General features: G+C 33.2%; 1 protein-coding gene across 1 annotated transcript; it reads left to right on the top strand.

Annotated features, from left to right (window-relative positions):
• The first annotated feature begins 1,054 nt into the window (after positions 1-1,054).
• On the top strand, positions 1,055-14,775 carry LOC145596203 (dehydrodolichyl diphosphate synthase CPT5, chloroplastic-like). The gene is made up of 3 exons (XM_081652622.1): positions 1,055-1,454; positions 12,724-12,782; positions 14,334-14,775. Exons 1-3 carry the CDS (start codon positions 1,098-1,100, stop codon positions 14,773-14,775), a joined length of 858 nt encoding a protein of 285 aa, XP_081508748.1. The 5' UTR covers positions 1,055-1,097.
• Positions 14,776-15,100: the final 325 nt, after the last annotated feature.

The raw sequence follows: 15,100 nt of genomic DNA, 5'->3' as shown, positions 1-15,100 counted from the left end.
TTACCGAACTAATCTGAATTTACTGAAGTGATTGGGCCTAACTGAACTGAACTGAACTGAATATAGCTGAAATGAATTGTTTATAAGAGGAAAAAAAAATTAGGAATTGAACATAAATTAAGCTAACCACAACAGACCCTAAATAAAGCTGGAATGAATTGTTTATGAGAGAAGGAAATTTGGAACTGAATTGAACTGAACTGAAATGAACTGATTTAAACTGATTGGAGCTGAACTGAACTGAAATTAAGTGGAACAGAACATGCCCTGAATAGAGCTGAAATGAATTGTTTATGAGAGAAGGAAATTAGGAAATAAAATGAACTAATTAGAATTGAACTGAAGTGAACTGATTAGAGCTAAACTGAACTGAAATTAAGCTAAACTGAACATACCCTTAGTTAACCCAAAAATTTTGTGTTCATTAAATAGATCCTCGTCATTAGGATTGCAGGTTTTTTTTTTTTTTTTTGCTTAAAAAAAAAGAAGTAAGATTAAATACCCTACTAAATCGATAACTCTCACAGGTTCAGCGACGCAGTGAGAGTAGATGGGAAGGTAAGTACATCCCCTTACTCCCAAGCATTTTGTATTAGTTATTGGAATTCAAACTTGTGACCTCAAAATCACAAAGTGAGTTTCCCAACAACTTCACTGAGCTTTACTTGGTGTCATTAGGATTGTAGTTGATACTCCATACTATAGTAGGAGAGGAGATTGGGATTTTATATTACGTACTCGACACAAAGAGGAGTATAAACTACGGAGTATAAAGCAAAGTCATTGGGATTTGATTCTTATACGGAGTATTATACTTGGTACAATACTTAATAATACTTAATAATAGTATTATGCTATTTAATAATGTGTATGACAGCTTGACAAGTCAATTCACACATGACTCAGATCTAACGTTCAATGCAACTAAATTATAAATTTCACCAAAAAAATAATTAATAATGTATGTACCGCTAAAAGTAACTACATAATCTATCTTATTTGTAGTCTTATACTACAGCACATATACTCGTAGGGTCGTAGCATTACACTATTACATAAATTAAACGCTCAAAGAAAGAGAAAAAAGAAGTGACAAAATGAACATCTTACAAAAGCTTATGTCAATGATCATGGCAATAATCCCTAGTTGGATTTTAATACCATTTGTGAAAATGTTTTTAGGAGGATCAATACTATTCAAGGATGATAAGGCTAATATGGATGGCAACGACACGGAGCTTCCAACGGAGCTTCGACACGAGCTAATGCCACGGCACTTGGCCGTGATATTGGATGGCAATCGGAGGTGGGCTAAGCAAAGAGGTCTTAGCCCTATTGGTGGTTACATCCCTGGAGTTAAGAGTTTAGATACCTTTCTTTCGTTGTGTTGCAATTGGAAAATTCCAATTGTCTCACTTTTTGTGTTTTCCACGGAAAATTGGCTTTGCCCTAAGGTGAGTTGTATAATTCTTGGCGTTATGGTTCTTAATTTATTACCCCGTGTTACTTTTACTTTGATGACGGCCTATTTAGTATAGGTCAATATTCGATCAAATAAGTTTTGATAAGAACTATCAATACTCTTTAGCTTATACGGCAGTTCAAATTTGAGCCATAAATTTAGATTAGTTGAAATGAGGAAAATATGTTCATGCAAGATTATTGCAAGCTAATTAAGCTTACCTAAAGAGCTAAAGGTTATTATTTCAGACAACAAGAACAACTCTCAACTTTTTTTTTTTTTTTTTTTTTTTTTTTTTTGTGAGGAAAAGAACAACTCTCAACTTAATACTTCATCAATTATTTTTTTACATGACATAGTTTGACTTTTGATCTTTGAACTACTCATGTACTCTGTTTTAATTTTTTTTAATAAATAAATAAATAATAGTGTTACTGTATGAGAAATCATATTGGACATATAGCATCTTTGTAAAGTATAAATAATATGGTAACATTTTTCTTATAAACTGCTTCCTTTGTTCTTTTTTATTTGACCTGTTTCTTTTATCACGCTTGCCAATGCAAAACTTTAACGATCAATAACTTAAATTCTTCATAAGTAAAAAATATAAAAGTTATATATTATGATAGTACTTATTGAGACTAATCCAAAAAAGATCATACATGAATATATTTTTTCTTACATATTATTCACAAAAGACGGTCAAAGAAGGGATGGTGAATAGTGTAAAAGTCAAAGCGGGTCAAGTAATAAAGAACGGAGGAAGTATAATTTAATAAAAAAAAATTACAATTAAAATTATAAATTGACAAGCGTGATAAAATAAAACAAAACAAATACACATAATAAAACAAAAAAAAATTTTAATAATTTTGCATTTGCACGTACGTTCTTCAATAAACATATTTGATCATGAATATCGTCGACTATCTTGTTTGGCAATTGGGCTGCTGGCTGTTGGCTGTCACTGCTTTGATTGGCTGGTTTGATTGATTGTTTGTATTGTTTTTTTGTTGGCCGTTTGACTTTTTATTTAGTCTAAAAACATGTTTGGTAAAATTGGCTGTTGGATGTTATTAGTAACTTAGGTAGCCAAAAGCCAAAAGATACTCCAACTAGCTTTTTCATTTTGGCTTAAAAGCCAGCTTTTTAGTTGGTTGTAAAAGCCATTTACCAAACACAAATTTTGGTTGTTTGACAAAAAAAAAAAGCCAAAAGACAATAAAAAAACCATTTACCAAACAAACCTATTTATAAGTGAAAACTATATAAATTTGATATTTGAAAATTTTATTCAAAAGAAATATAATAGTAAGATCTTTCATGCTAATTGATTTTACTTTGACCACGTGAATTTTAATGAGTCGAACTCTTTAGTATTATACTCCGTAGTTCGTTCAATAAAAATTAGAAGATAAAACACGTGGATTTTCTTACTATGTAAGGTGAAGCATGAGCCAGCTAGACCTGGAAAATGGGTCATTCGGGTCGGGTATGGGTCGGGTCATTTCAGGTCGGGTCAATTTCGGGTCAAAAAGTTATCGGGTCAAGTTCGGGTCGGGTCGGGTCATTTCGGGTTTCGGGTTGATTTCGGGTCGACTGATAATCGGGTCGGGTCGGGTATCGGGTCAACACTTCGGGTCGAGATCGGGTCGGGTCGAGTTTGGGTCGGGTGAGTTCGGGTCGGGTCAATTTTCGGGTCGGGTCAGTTCGGGTCGGGTCAATTTTCGGGTCCAAAATTCGGGTCAACTTCGGGTCGGGTCATATTCGGGTCGATGCATTGGGTTAAATTCAACTCTGTATATATATTTATTTATTTTTTGACGAGAAACTCACTATATTTATTATTTACTATTTAGTAAGGCTACTTTTTTCATGGAATATACCAATATAGTAATTGTTAGACTTTTATTGACGTTTTTTTTTTTGGTGTTTAGATTGAGAATCAATTTCAGGATCTCCTGAAACTAAGAGGGATGCTCTAACTAATTGAGTTATACCTCACTCTCTTATTGACCTTAGTTTTAATACTCTTATTATCATTGTCACTGTTGTAATAATTTCTTTGTATTATTCTTATAATAATCTATAATATAATCTATGTTTTTTAAGTGCTCCATTAATTTTAACTGGACATACATTGATACATGTATGCAGGCATGCCAGTGCAGGAAATTGATCAATAATGGACTTCCTATTATAATTATCAGTAATTTACATTATAAAATTTTACCAATTGAATATTCTTAAAATATTTATTGTGGTGGCGATTTCAACAAGTACACACAATGACACAAGAGTGACAAGACTATATTTTTTCTAATAAAGACTTAAAGAGTAGTAGCGTGGATGGACACCAAGTACACTTACTCGCGTTGTGAACTTTTCTTAACCAATTCGATCAGATATATGTTATGACATGCTTCGTTTGAAATTAAATTTACTGCTAAATTGCAAATTAGGAGGTCAAACCAGCCAACATATACTCAATTTTATTTTTGTGACCGATTCAATCAAAAATAGGTTATAACATGCTTCGTTTGATAAAAAATTTATTGTTAATTAGGAATTCAAGTCAACTTAAACTCAGTTGTAATTAGTTCTTAAAATTACATGCTTTAATGTATAATAATATATGTGATCAAGTACTTAAACATAAGGGTGGAAAACGACACAAAATTTAATTATAAAGTTGATTAACAACATTATTGTAAACATATCCGATTCCAATCAATTTTTTTCAAACGAAACTCATAACAAGGTTTTTCCTGTTCAAGGTAATTTGATCTCAAATTCAAACTTGATAAGATTAGATTAAAGCTTTTTCGGGCTACTTAATAGCTCAGTCTCCGACTCTCCGGTCTAAATTACTTCATAGGATGTCTCATCACTATTAGTCTATTATGAATTAATGAATTATGAAGTATTGCAGTTATCAGTTATGCAACTATGCTTGTATCTATCTACTAGTCTACTACTCAATTAAACAACTAAACTAATGTAATAAATGAATATTACTTTTTGATTGAATATAAGATTTATCGTGCATTATATATTGATGTTTATATTTATAAAAAGAAAAAATTTATTAAATTATAAACTTATAATGACTGAGTGTTGGGTAATTGGTGCACAGTTGGCCAGTTGCACATAATATGATACTTCCTCTGTTTCTTTTTAGTTGACACGTTTCTTTAGTCATGTTTGCTGATGCATAACTTCAACCATTTATATCCTTAATCACCGATAATAAAAAATTATGAAAAGTTGATATTTTGAAAATAAATATCGTGACGAATGTTACAAGATCCCACATACTATATTTTTCATTACATATAAAACACAAAATACGGTCAAAGAGGAGTGTGTGAATAAAGTCAAAACGTGTCAACTAAAAAAAACGAAGGTATTATTAATTAAGTGAAATATTCTCATATTCAGATAATCATATGTAAGATTACGAACACACTGTTGATCAATTAAAAATTTTCAAAATTTCAATTTTAACAAAGTTACAACTTAAAAGTGAAAATTTAAGAGGGAAACAAAAATAAACATTTAACTTGGTTAAAAATTGTGGGAAATTCTTCCCCCCCAAATGGCTAAAACTCTAAAAATATTTCATTATGAGGATAATTGGTAAATTATAAGCGGGAATACTCCCTCCAAATTTCCACGAGTGAAAGGATAATTGGTAAAGTGACGAAATTAAGTAAATTCTAAAATACAAAAAACAAAAATAAAGTAAAACAATAAGAAAGAAAAAAAAAATCTACAGCCCTAGAATCTTCCTCACTTCCTCAGCCGTTTTCATTTTTCATTCCATCCATTACTCCATTGAAGTCCAATCTCTCTCTTTTGTGTTCACTGACTTCACTCTTCTCTAATCTCTATTCTCTACACACTTAATCTCATTTTCCATTCAAGCGTTTTTTACTCAAGTGGCCTAGAAGATTTCGTATTCCCAGAATCTCAGGTAATTTACTTCTATTTCTTAGATCTGATATAATGTATATTGAATTAATCTCTGATGATTCGGAAAATAGTTTATCTGCTTAGGTTGACTGCTTTACTTTTAATTTAGAGATTAATGATCAAATCCTTTCAATTCTTTCATTATCTTTGTTTAACTATGCAAAGCATAAGTATCTCTGTGCTCACCTAGCTCCTGATCACCAAAAAGGCGAGATGACAGCTTTTTATGGTTGTAGCTTGTAGGTTTGCTGTAATTTAGAAGATGTGAATTGGAATCTGAGATTTTTGAGCTTTCTTCTGAATGTGTAGGAATGGCGTACAACAAATTAGTTTTTTTAAAAAAAAAAAAATTCAATTGGGGGTTTCTATGGGATAAATCTTAATGCATTAGATAAATGCTGACGGTATTTCTCTCTTATTCTAAATTTATTGAGTTTTATAAGAATGAATCATATTAATTTGTATTGCATTTTGTTTATTATATATAAATCTGTGCTTTATTTTTTGGGGTTAACTTATTTTTGTGTTAGATATGTTTTAGAGTGATTAATGAGATAGAAATTGATGTAATGATTGATGGGGTTTTGAGCTTATTTCAATTGTCCATTATGTGGTTTGGTATGCAAATGGAAGAGTCCATTCGATTGATTAAACAACTAAACTGCAAGCAAGCTGCATTCTAACAAACAAATATCTTTTATAAGTGTGTTGACATGGCCTTAATTTGAATGTATATAAAAACAGAAGGTTGATTTTCCCTTTTTGATTGGTTTAGATATTATTATTTTGTCTCCACTGCAACATTTCAAATTCTGTGTGGATATTAGTTTCAGAATTATGATTCAAATATTTGAACATTATTGGATAAGAGATGCTACACCTTATCTTAATCTGACAATAACTAATGATATTATTCTTGCTTATTTTGCAGCAATGGATGATCATATTATTTATGACGAGCCTATTATTTCACCAGAGGGTACAGAGGATGAGTGTACACCAGAGGAAGGAGCCAATGTTCGTACACAAGAGGAAGAAGACGGTGATCCTGAACTTACAGTTGAAAACAACAATGTGAGCACTATGGAATCTGGATTTCAAGCTGTAGAAAAGAAACGGAGTCTAGTTTGGCTGGAATTCCTCACGTTTGACAAGACGGAATCTAGTGATGGGAAACAGAGGTCAATTTGCAAACATTGCCAGAAAGCATCCTTCATAACCGACCCCCATTATGGAACCCAAAATATGCAAAGACATCTCAGAAAATGCAGTGCATATGAGAAATATATGAAAAACCAAGGAGGAAACGCTTCAAACAAAGGTAAAATCTTTAACCAAATTGTGTACAGAAATCTGGTAGCTAAAGCAATAATAAAACATGGGTATGCTTTCTCTTGGGTTGAGCATGATGGTAATAGAGAAATTCATGCATATTTAAGTGATGATGTAAAATTCATTTGTAGGAACACTGCTAAAGCTGATTGTTTAAAAATGCATAAAACTTTGAAGGCCCAGTTAAAGGAAACTCTAAGTAAAGTCTCTAGTCGTATCTCATTAACATGTGATATGTGGACCTCTTGTCAAACAGAGGGATATTTGTGTCTGACAGCTCACTATGTGGATGATAATTGGAAATTAATTAGTACAGTGCTTAACTTTAGTCATATTGATTCACCACACACTGGAAAGACCATGTATTCTGCTGTGTTGTCCATGCTTCAAGATTGGGGTATTGATGATAAGATTTTTTGCTTCACATTAGACAATGCCTCTAGTAATGATAGAATGCAAGACTATTTGAAGGAAACTCTACTTGCACGAGATGCTTTATTGTATAATGGTGAGTTTTTTCATGTACGATGTGCTGCACATGTATTAAATCTCATTGTTAAAGATGGACTTAAGGTCATTGAACATATAGTTGAGAAAGTAAGACATTGTGTGAAGAAGGTAAAATATTCTGAAACAAGAAAAAACACTTTTCGATCTTGTGTAAGTCTAGCTAAGATAAAAGAAACAAAATCATTGTGGCTTGATGTTCCTACGAGGTGGAATTCTACATACATGATGCTTGATAGGGCTATCTTATATCGTGAGGCTTTTAGGGAGATGTCTGAAGTTCAAAAATGGTGTCCTACCTCTGAAGAGTGGGATGTTCTTGAGAAGATTCGAGATGTTTTAGAACCCTTTTATGAGATAACTAAGATGTTTTCGGGAAGTGAGTATCCTACCTCAAATCTTTATTTTGGGAATGTTTGGAAGATTCTCATGCTTTTGATAGAGTTGGAGCACGATGATGATGATGTTTTGAGGACAATGGCAATAGAAATGAAGAGCAAGTTTGATAAGTATTGGTTTAACTCAGAACAAGATGATTATGGCATGTTATTTGCGTTTGCTATGATTCTTGATCCTCGTTGCAAATTATCAGTGCTAAAGTTTTGTTATGAAAACATATTTGGAGATGTTGAGGCTACCTTGAGAGTTAGTGATCTCCATCTTAAGTTGGAGAAATTTTATAAGCTATATGCCCAAACTGGAACATCATCAACATTGAACAACAACACTGATATGGCACATGCCTCACATTCCAGAGCCTCCATAAGCAGCACTTCAACTGGAAACCGCAAGCGAAAATTCGACTATTTTGCGGTAATTGTAATTGTTCTTCTGTTTTTTTAATCCTTTTGATTATCCTTCATTCTTAATCTATTGATTAGACTTTTTTTACATATTTGGATTCTGTTTTTCTTGTGTTTACTTTATTTAATCTGTCAATTATAATCCTTTTGATTATCCTTCATTCTTAATCTATTGATTAGACTGTTTTTTACATGTTTGCCTTCTGTTTTTCTTGTGTTTACTTTATTTTTTCTGTCAATTATAATCCTTTTGATTATCTTTCATTCTTAATCTATTGACTAGACTGTTTTTTTTTACATATTTGCCTTCTGTTTTTCTTGTGTTTACTTTATTTTTTCTGTCAATTACTGGTTTTTTTTAAGATTATAAGTTAAGTTTATGTTATAAGTTAAGTAGTTGTTATTAAGATTATAAGTTAAGTTTATGTTATAAGTTAAGTAGTTGTTATTAAGATTATAAGTTAAGTTTATGTTGTTTTGTTTGGTGATGTGTTTTATGGTTTGTCGTTGACTCGTTGTGTTGAATACAGGAATATGACGATAAAGAGGCCTCATCTTCTTTTGGTGAGAGGTCAATATTGGATGTTTACCTTGAGGACCCTAAACTAGATCGGAAAGCGGAGCTTGACATATTAGCTTTTTGGAAAGAAAATGAGCATCGATATAAAGGCCTTTCTCATTTGGCTAGAGATATTTTGGCCGTGCCCTTGACAACCGTCGCTTCCGAATCAACTTTCAGCATTGGGAGTCGAGTATTGAATAAATGGAAAAGTTCATCAATTCCTGAAAATGTGGAGGCTTTAATAACAACTCGTAGTTGGATGTACTCTTTTGAAAGTAAGTATTTTATTATATTTTTTTAAAATATGTATATTCATGTTCCTACATTTTTCAGAGTTGTACATTCTTGTTTCTTTATTTTTGCATTTATAGTGTATTACTGTATTTGCTTATATTATTGTTTTTATATTTATGTAGCAAATGAGGATGATGGGTTTTTTGGTTCTTATGTGGATTGGGCGGCGACTCCAAGTGTTAAATGTCAACAATTTCAAGAGTCGAATATTGGAGTATAATTATTTAGAATATTTTGTAATTTCATTTGGTATTGAACATTATGTTATGTACGCATTATTATTGTACTATTTTTTTTCTCTAGACTGGTGAGAATTGTGACTTTTATTTCAAGCTTTAGTAAATTTTTTCTTAATTTTATGGACAAACTCCGTAGAATAGTCGTTAAATTTCAATCTTTTTACGAATTTTTAATAACTTATAAAGAGAATAGGCCGAAGAAATCGAGAAAAGTAATGCTCAAAATATGTAAATTACTTACACTGTTACACATTACAGATTAATAAAAAAAAATTAAGTCAGTTTAATTGCGGTTATTTTCTATTTCGGTTTGCTCAGGTCAAGTCTTTAGCTTAAATAGATTCTGGTCATTTCAGGTATAAGGTAATTTTAGTTAGGGTCACTTTGGGTTTCGAGTCTATTTGGGTCAATTAATTCAAGTTAAAGGTCGGGTCACTTTGGGTATCGGGTCAACTTCGGGTCGGGTCAACTTCGGGTCTCGGGTCACTTCGGGTCTCGGGTCAACTTCGGGTCGGGTTATTTCGGGTCTCGGGTCAACTTCGGGTCGGGTCATTTCGGGTCGGGTCGTTTCGGGTCGGGTCACTTCGGGTTTCGGGTCAAGGTCGGGTCAATTCCACTTCGGGTCGGGTATGGGTCGGGTCGGGTTGATTTCGGGTTTCGGGTCAATTTCGGGTCACTGTTTTCGGGTCGATTTCGGGTCATGGGTCGGGTCATTCGGGTCGGGTCATCGGGTCTGGGTCAGGATTGCCAGGTCTGGAGCCAGCATCAAATTCTGTACCGCGTATTACGGAGTAATGAATGTACAACTACAAGTGTACAGCCACTCCTTTTTTTTTTTTTTTTTTTTTTAAACAATGTACAACCAGTCAACCACCCTAAATATGCTACATCACCCTTAAACCATCTCCAATGGCGAAACTCAACTTTGAGTATTGAAAAAGAAAATGAGTTATTTTTTACCTTCAATGGTGATACCCCTACTTCCCAATTTAGCAATTCATGTGACATCTAATTTCCTAATAGTGAGACTGTTAGAGATATGAGATATCGAAAAATATATGTGTGATGTATTTTCCGTAGATATCATAAAGAGAATAATATATTTAGTTTTATTTATGTTAAGATAATATTTAGTGAATATATCGTTAAAATATATGATATATCTTGTATGAAGTTTGTTTCCTATCTTATGAGATTAGGTATTGTATAAACACTCAACCTGTTGATGAATAATATAATAAAGCAATACAAGCCATTCAATTTTATTTCCTCTCTAATTAATCATGGTATCAGAGCCTGTTACTTTCAAAGTATGACCCACCAAATCATATTATAAGGGTATGTTCACATTTACTTAATTTCATTTCAATTCAGCTCTAATCAGTTCATTTTCCAGGTCTTAATTTCCCTCTCTCATAAAATATTAATTTCATCTCAGTTCAGTTCAGCTCCAATCAGTTCAGTTCAGCTCAGTTCAATAATGTGAACAGACCCTAAATTTTTTTTTTAGAAAAAAATAAAATTAAAACTTAAATAAATTACAAAACATATTATAATATAGATAAGGGCCACACTTTTTTTCAAATGAGACTCAAAGTTGATTATCTAAATTTAGCAACTTTCTTTTGGAGTTGTTAAGTTTAGATACCAATTTATTGGTATCATTTGCAAAAAAATGCTCTCTCTCCCTTCTAAAGAAACTCCCTCTAGTCTCATCACTGGGGATAGTCTTAGCTTGAATACACTTTCCTCGTAACAAAGTCATCGGTATATCAACAAGTGTACATATAATAAGACTATGTGGAGCTAATCATGCAAGTTTATTATTATTATTATTATTTATTATTATTATTATCTCAAAAACAAAATCATACAACCTACAATAAATTAGTGGGAAGTCGAGATACAATCTGGGCCCCCACTCCTCTAGCTATAGCAAATCCTACCCTAGTGAAGATATGAGCTGCAGCACGAGCTCCAATGTCTTGCGTCGACGAGAACCTCTGAATCCGCTTCAGTAACGCAACAGCCTCCTTCTCTAATTCCCCAAGCGAAGAAAAGGAGAAGGGAATGAAACCATATCCAATCACCTGACATCGAGCTTCATACTTAACCCGCTTCCGATGAGCAGCATCAGCCACAACGCGCCCAGGAATAAAGACAGATAGCCCCGACTGTGTCAAGGGAGAAGACCCTGTCAAATCAACACAGACATCGCGACCACGATCCCATGAATAAAGTAACACATCCGCAGGTCTGAGGGCCTCGTCGTTCCCTCCAGCCAACCCAATGTCAACCTCCTTTCTCGCCGAAATCCCAGAACGATAGCAAACATCAACAAGGGTATCCCGAACGACATTATGCCGATGTTTAATACCCACAATACCAGCACAAGACACCGCGTGATCACCGAAAATATCTCCAGCAAAAACCCTCGAACAAGCAGAGCACGACGTCGAGACAGAGAATAAAGGAACACCCAACCGATAGGACAACACACATCGATAAGTCTTAGCGTTCATCGTCTGACCCAACCCCGAAATAGGAACCGCCCGAAGCCAAGCTGAGGTATGATCACCCTGCTGTGATTTCCATAATGCTGATTGTCGAGGAGTTAAAGAATAAGCAGATTCTGCAGAAGCGGTAATCTTTGTGAAATACATATCTGCCAATTTCTTCATGTGTTTAGGGGCAGCGACCTCACTAGGATTACTCAAAATGTCAGACTCCACTGTTCCATTAAACAAACACAACGCATCCTTAAAGGCTCGTCCAAGACCAACAATGCCAGCATGCCGAAGAAGTTGTGTCTGCAACCCAGCAGACTGCAACCGAGAAGCAAGAAAAGCATAGTGACGAACATCACCTGCAGAATAAACACCAAGCCCTCCAAACGCAAATGGTAAGGTGGCAAGCCGCCACTGCCAATCACCAAACCCAGGCCCCGAAGCGGTGACAATACGCTCCAAGGAAGATCGAAGAGCTCCATCAAAAGTGCGCTGAGCTACCTCAAAAGTACTAGGAGGACAAGTACGTAATGCAAAGTAGAGTTTTGAAACTCCAGTACATGCCCTAAGTAACAACAGTTCACACTGAGGATCATTATTATTATTATTTATTATTATTATTATTATTATTATTATTATTATTTGATACTCTGTATTATAAAACTATACGTTAATACATACTTGTATATAACAATATCTTATAATTGTATGACTACATTTTATTTAGAAAGTAAGATTGTTGGCCAAAGCTTTCAAATTTTTAGCATATGAACTCAAAATTTAATTTTATGACGGAGAGAGGGAGTATTAGCCACTCAAAATGAAATTAAACATTTAAAGGGATTTGGCATGCAACATAATTATTATAATTAAGCTGCAAGGAACTTGTTATATTAGTTGGAGGATAATTGAAGTAAATTGGAAAATTTTACAAAGCCTTTAAATTTTATTTTATTTATTTATTTATTTTAAAAAAAAAACCTTAATTTCGGTTAGGGTGTTCAAATAAGTACTGTTTTCATTATTGATATTTCAACAGGCGGAAACTGATTTCTTGCTGGAGCTTTTGGAGCAAAATTTACTACGAATTTCTCGTAGGTATGAACTTTGTCCTCTTAATTCGAATGATTGTTCAAAGCATTGAGCTTATTAACACTTCTTTTAGTTGTAAATTGAAGTTAGATGCCCCTTATTGACCTTTATTAGCGTTTATTTTTCTTTAACTTAACAAATATATAATTAGCGTAGTGCTATATGTAGTCCTTAGGAGTACAATTAAGCTTTTGACTTCTTTTCTTGTTTGGTAAATATCTAGGATTCCATGAAAAAATCACGCACAATTTAGTGTAATTAATGAGTACGAAGTAAATCTTATACGAAGTGTTAATGCTTTCCTCTTTTTAGCTTCTTAATTCTTATATAGGGCTATGTAACTTCGTATTCATTAATTACACTGATTTGTGCCTCAAAAAAAATGTATAGGGTTATGTATAACACTTTTTTTAAAATTATGATCTAAATTTATTTGACAAAAATAAGGCTGACTGACTAAGGGCTTGTTCACATTTACTGAACTGAGCTGTAGTATTGAACTGATTGGAGCTGAACTGAATATTTTATGGGAGATGGAAATTAGGAGCTGAACTGAACTGATTGGAGCTAAACTGAACTGATTGGAGCTGAACTGAAATTAAGTAAATGTGAACATGCCCTTAACCTCATTAAGCCATTCATGTCCAAGAAAATATTATCAAATAACTCTTGGATAGGAGTTCTATTTTTAGAGGATTTTTCTAAACTTATTACATACCATTCTTTCTCACCAATGTCAAAAATAAAAATTGATGAATAAAATATATATTTGAATATTCTTTTTAAGTCGATTTGACCATATTCTTTCTTATATTACCTTCATTAAATATTATGTGCAACTTTAGAATATTTTATATCTCACAAATAATACCCCAAAGTTGCACATAACATTTAACGGAGCCACGGAGGTACATAGTAGATCATATCAGTGACAATTAATTATCAAAGTCCTAAAATTTGACTCAATTATTAACAATGTGGCAAAATTTTAACCAGGTACTTATTTTAATTTAACAAGTGTTAGTTAACCTTACCCTTAAATTACTAACTCTGTTACAGGTTATGTGCAACGATTTGACATAAAGCAGAGAGGAAAAATGTCTAATCGTTGCACATAACTTGTAACGGAAGTAGTATGTTTTAATCAGGTACTTCATTGAATAATTATGTTTCTGTACGACACTTGATCTGACTAAATGGAGTAGTGGCTATCACACGTTAGAACTTCCTTCCCGGTTCCAGTAGATCTTTGGATCGATTCTCATCCCGCTCTTGTGGCTCTCTAAACACCTAAAAAAAACATGTTACATTCTATTGTGTATAGGGAAATGATTTTGGCATACTACAAAAGTGATTTAGGCCCACTTATTGTAAGAGCCTAGTTTTCTATACACCTCTCACATGAAAGTTTTCCAATATGAATAATTGGTGTATCAAAATCAGCTTCCTTGTACACAACTACACAGTTGAATTAATTAGAATGTAGCATGATTTTCCTTAGAGCTTGCTGCATGAACGACATACTAATTGAATTAATTAGATTATATTGATAAACAGTTATGAAGGACGAATCTCAGTGATTGGTGATACATCTTTACTGCCCAATTCCTTACAAAAAGCAATTCAACTTATTGAAGAAAAAACAAAAGACAACACCAAAATTCATCTAATTTTAGCAATAAGTTATAGTGGCCAAAATGATATTGTTCATGCTTGTCAAACTATTGCTACCAAAGTTAAGGATGGCCTTCTTCAACCCGAAGATATAACCAAGTCTTTGTTTGAGGAACATCTTCGAACTAAGGTAACGGACGTTCCTGCTCCGGATTTGCTCATTCGAACAAGCGGCGAATTACGTATAAGTAACTATTTTCTTTGGCAATGTGCTTATAGTGAAATGTACTTCACTAATACACTTTGGCCTGATTTTGGAAAACAAGAGTTTATTGAGGCTTTACGTTCATTTCAACAAAGAGGGAGACGCTTTGGCAAAGTATAAATTTTGTTTAATCAATTGTAATTATATTATACTCTCTCTGTATTTTATTACTTGCTTTATTTACACTTTTTACATATTTATTTGACCTACTTTGATTAATGTTTGTAATTTATAAATAAGAAGAGATTTAGTCTTGCGAGTATGGAATCGTCTAGTAATAGATTATTAATTTTCAATTGTTATAATTTATACTTATTGATAATTGATATTACTGCTTAAAAATTTACTTCGGCATACGTGGATAGAAGAAATGAAGCAAATAATAAAATACAAAGGGAACTGTTGGGGAGTCAAATTAAACTACTACTAAGGATTAGCAGTTTCA

This window comes from Chenopodium album, chromosome 2 (genome assembly GCF_948465745.1).
Source record: "Chenopodium album chromosome 2, dcCheAlbu1.1, whole genome shotgun sequence".
Classification (NCBI taxonomy): Eukaryota; Viridiplantae; Streptophyta; class Magnoliopsida; order Caryophyllales; family Amaranthaceae; genus Chenopodium; species Chenopodium album.
The sequence above is the reverse complement of the archived record's forward strand: the minus strand, read 5'-3'. Positions and strand labels throughout refer to the sequence as shown.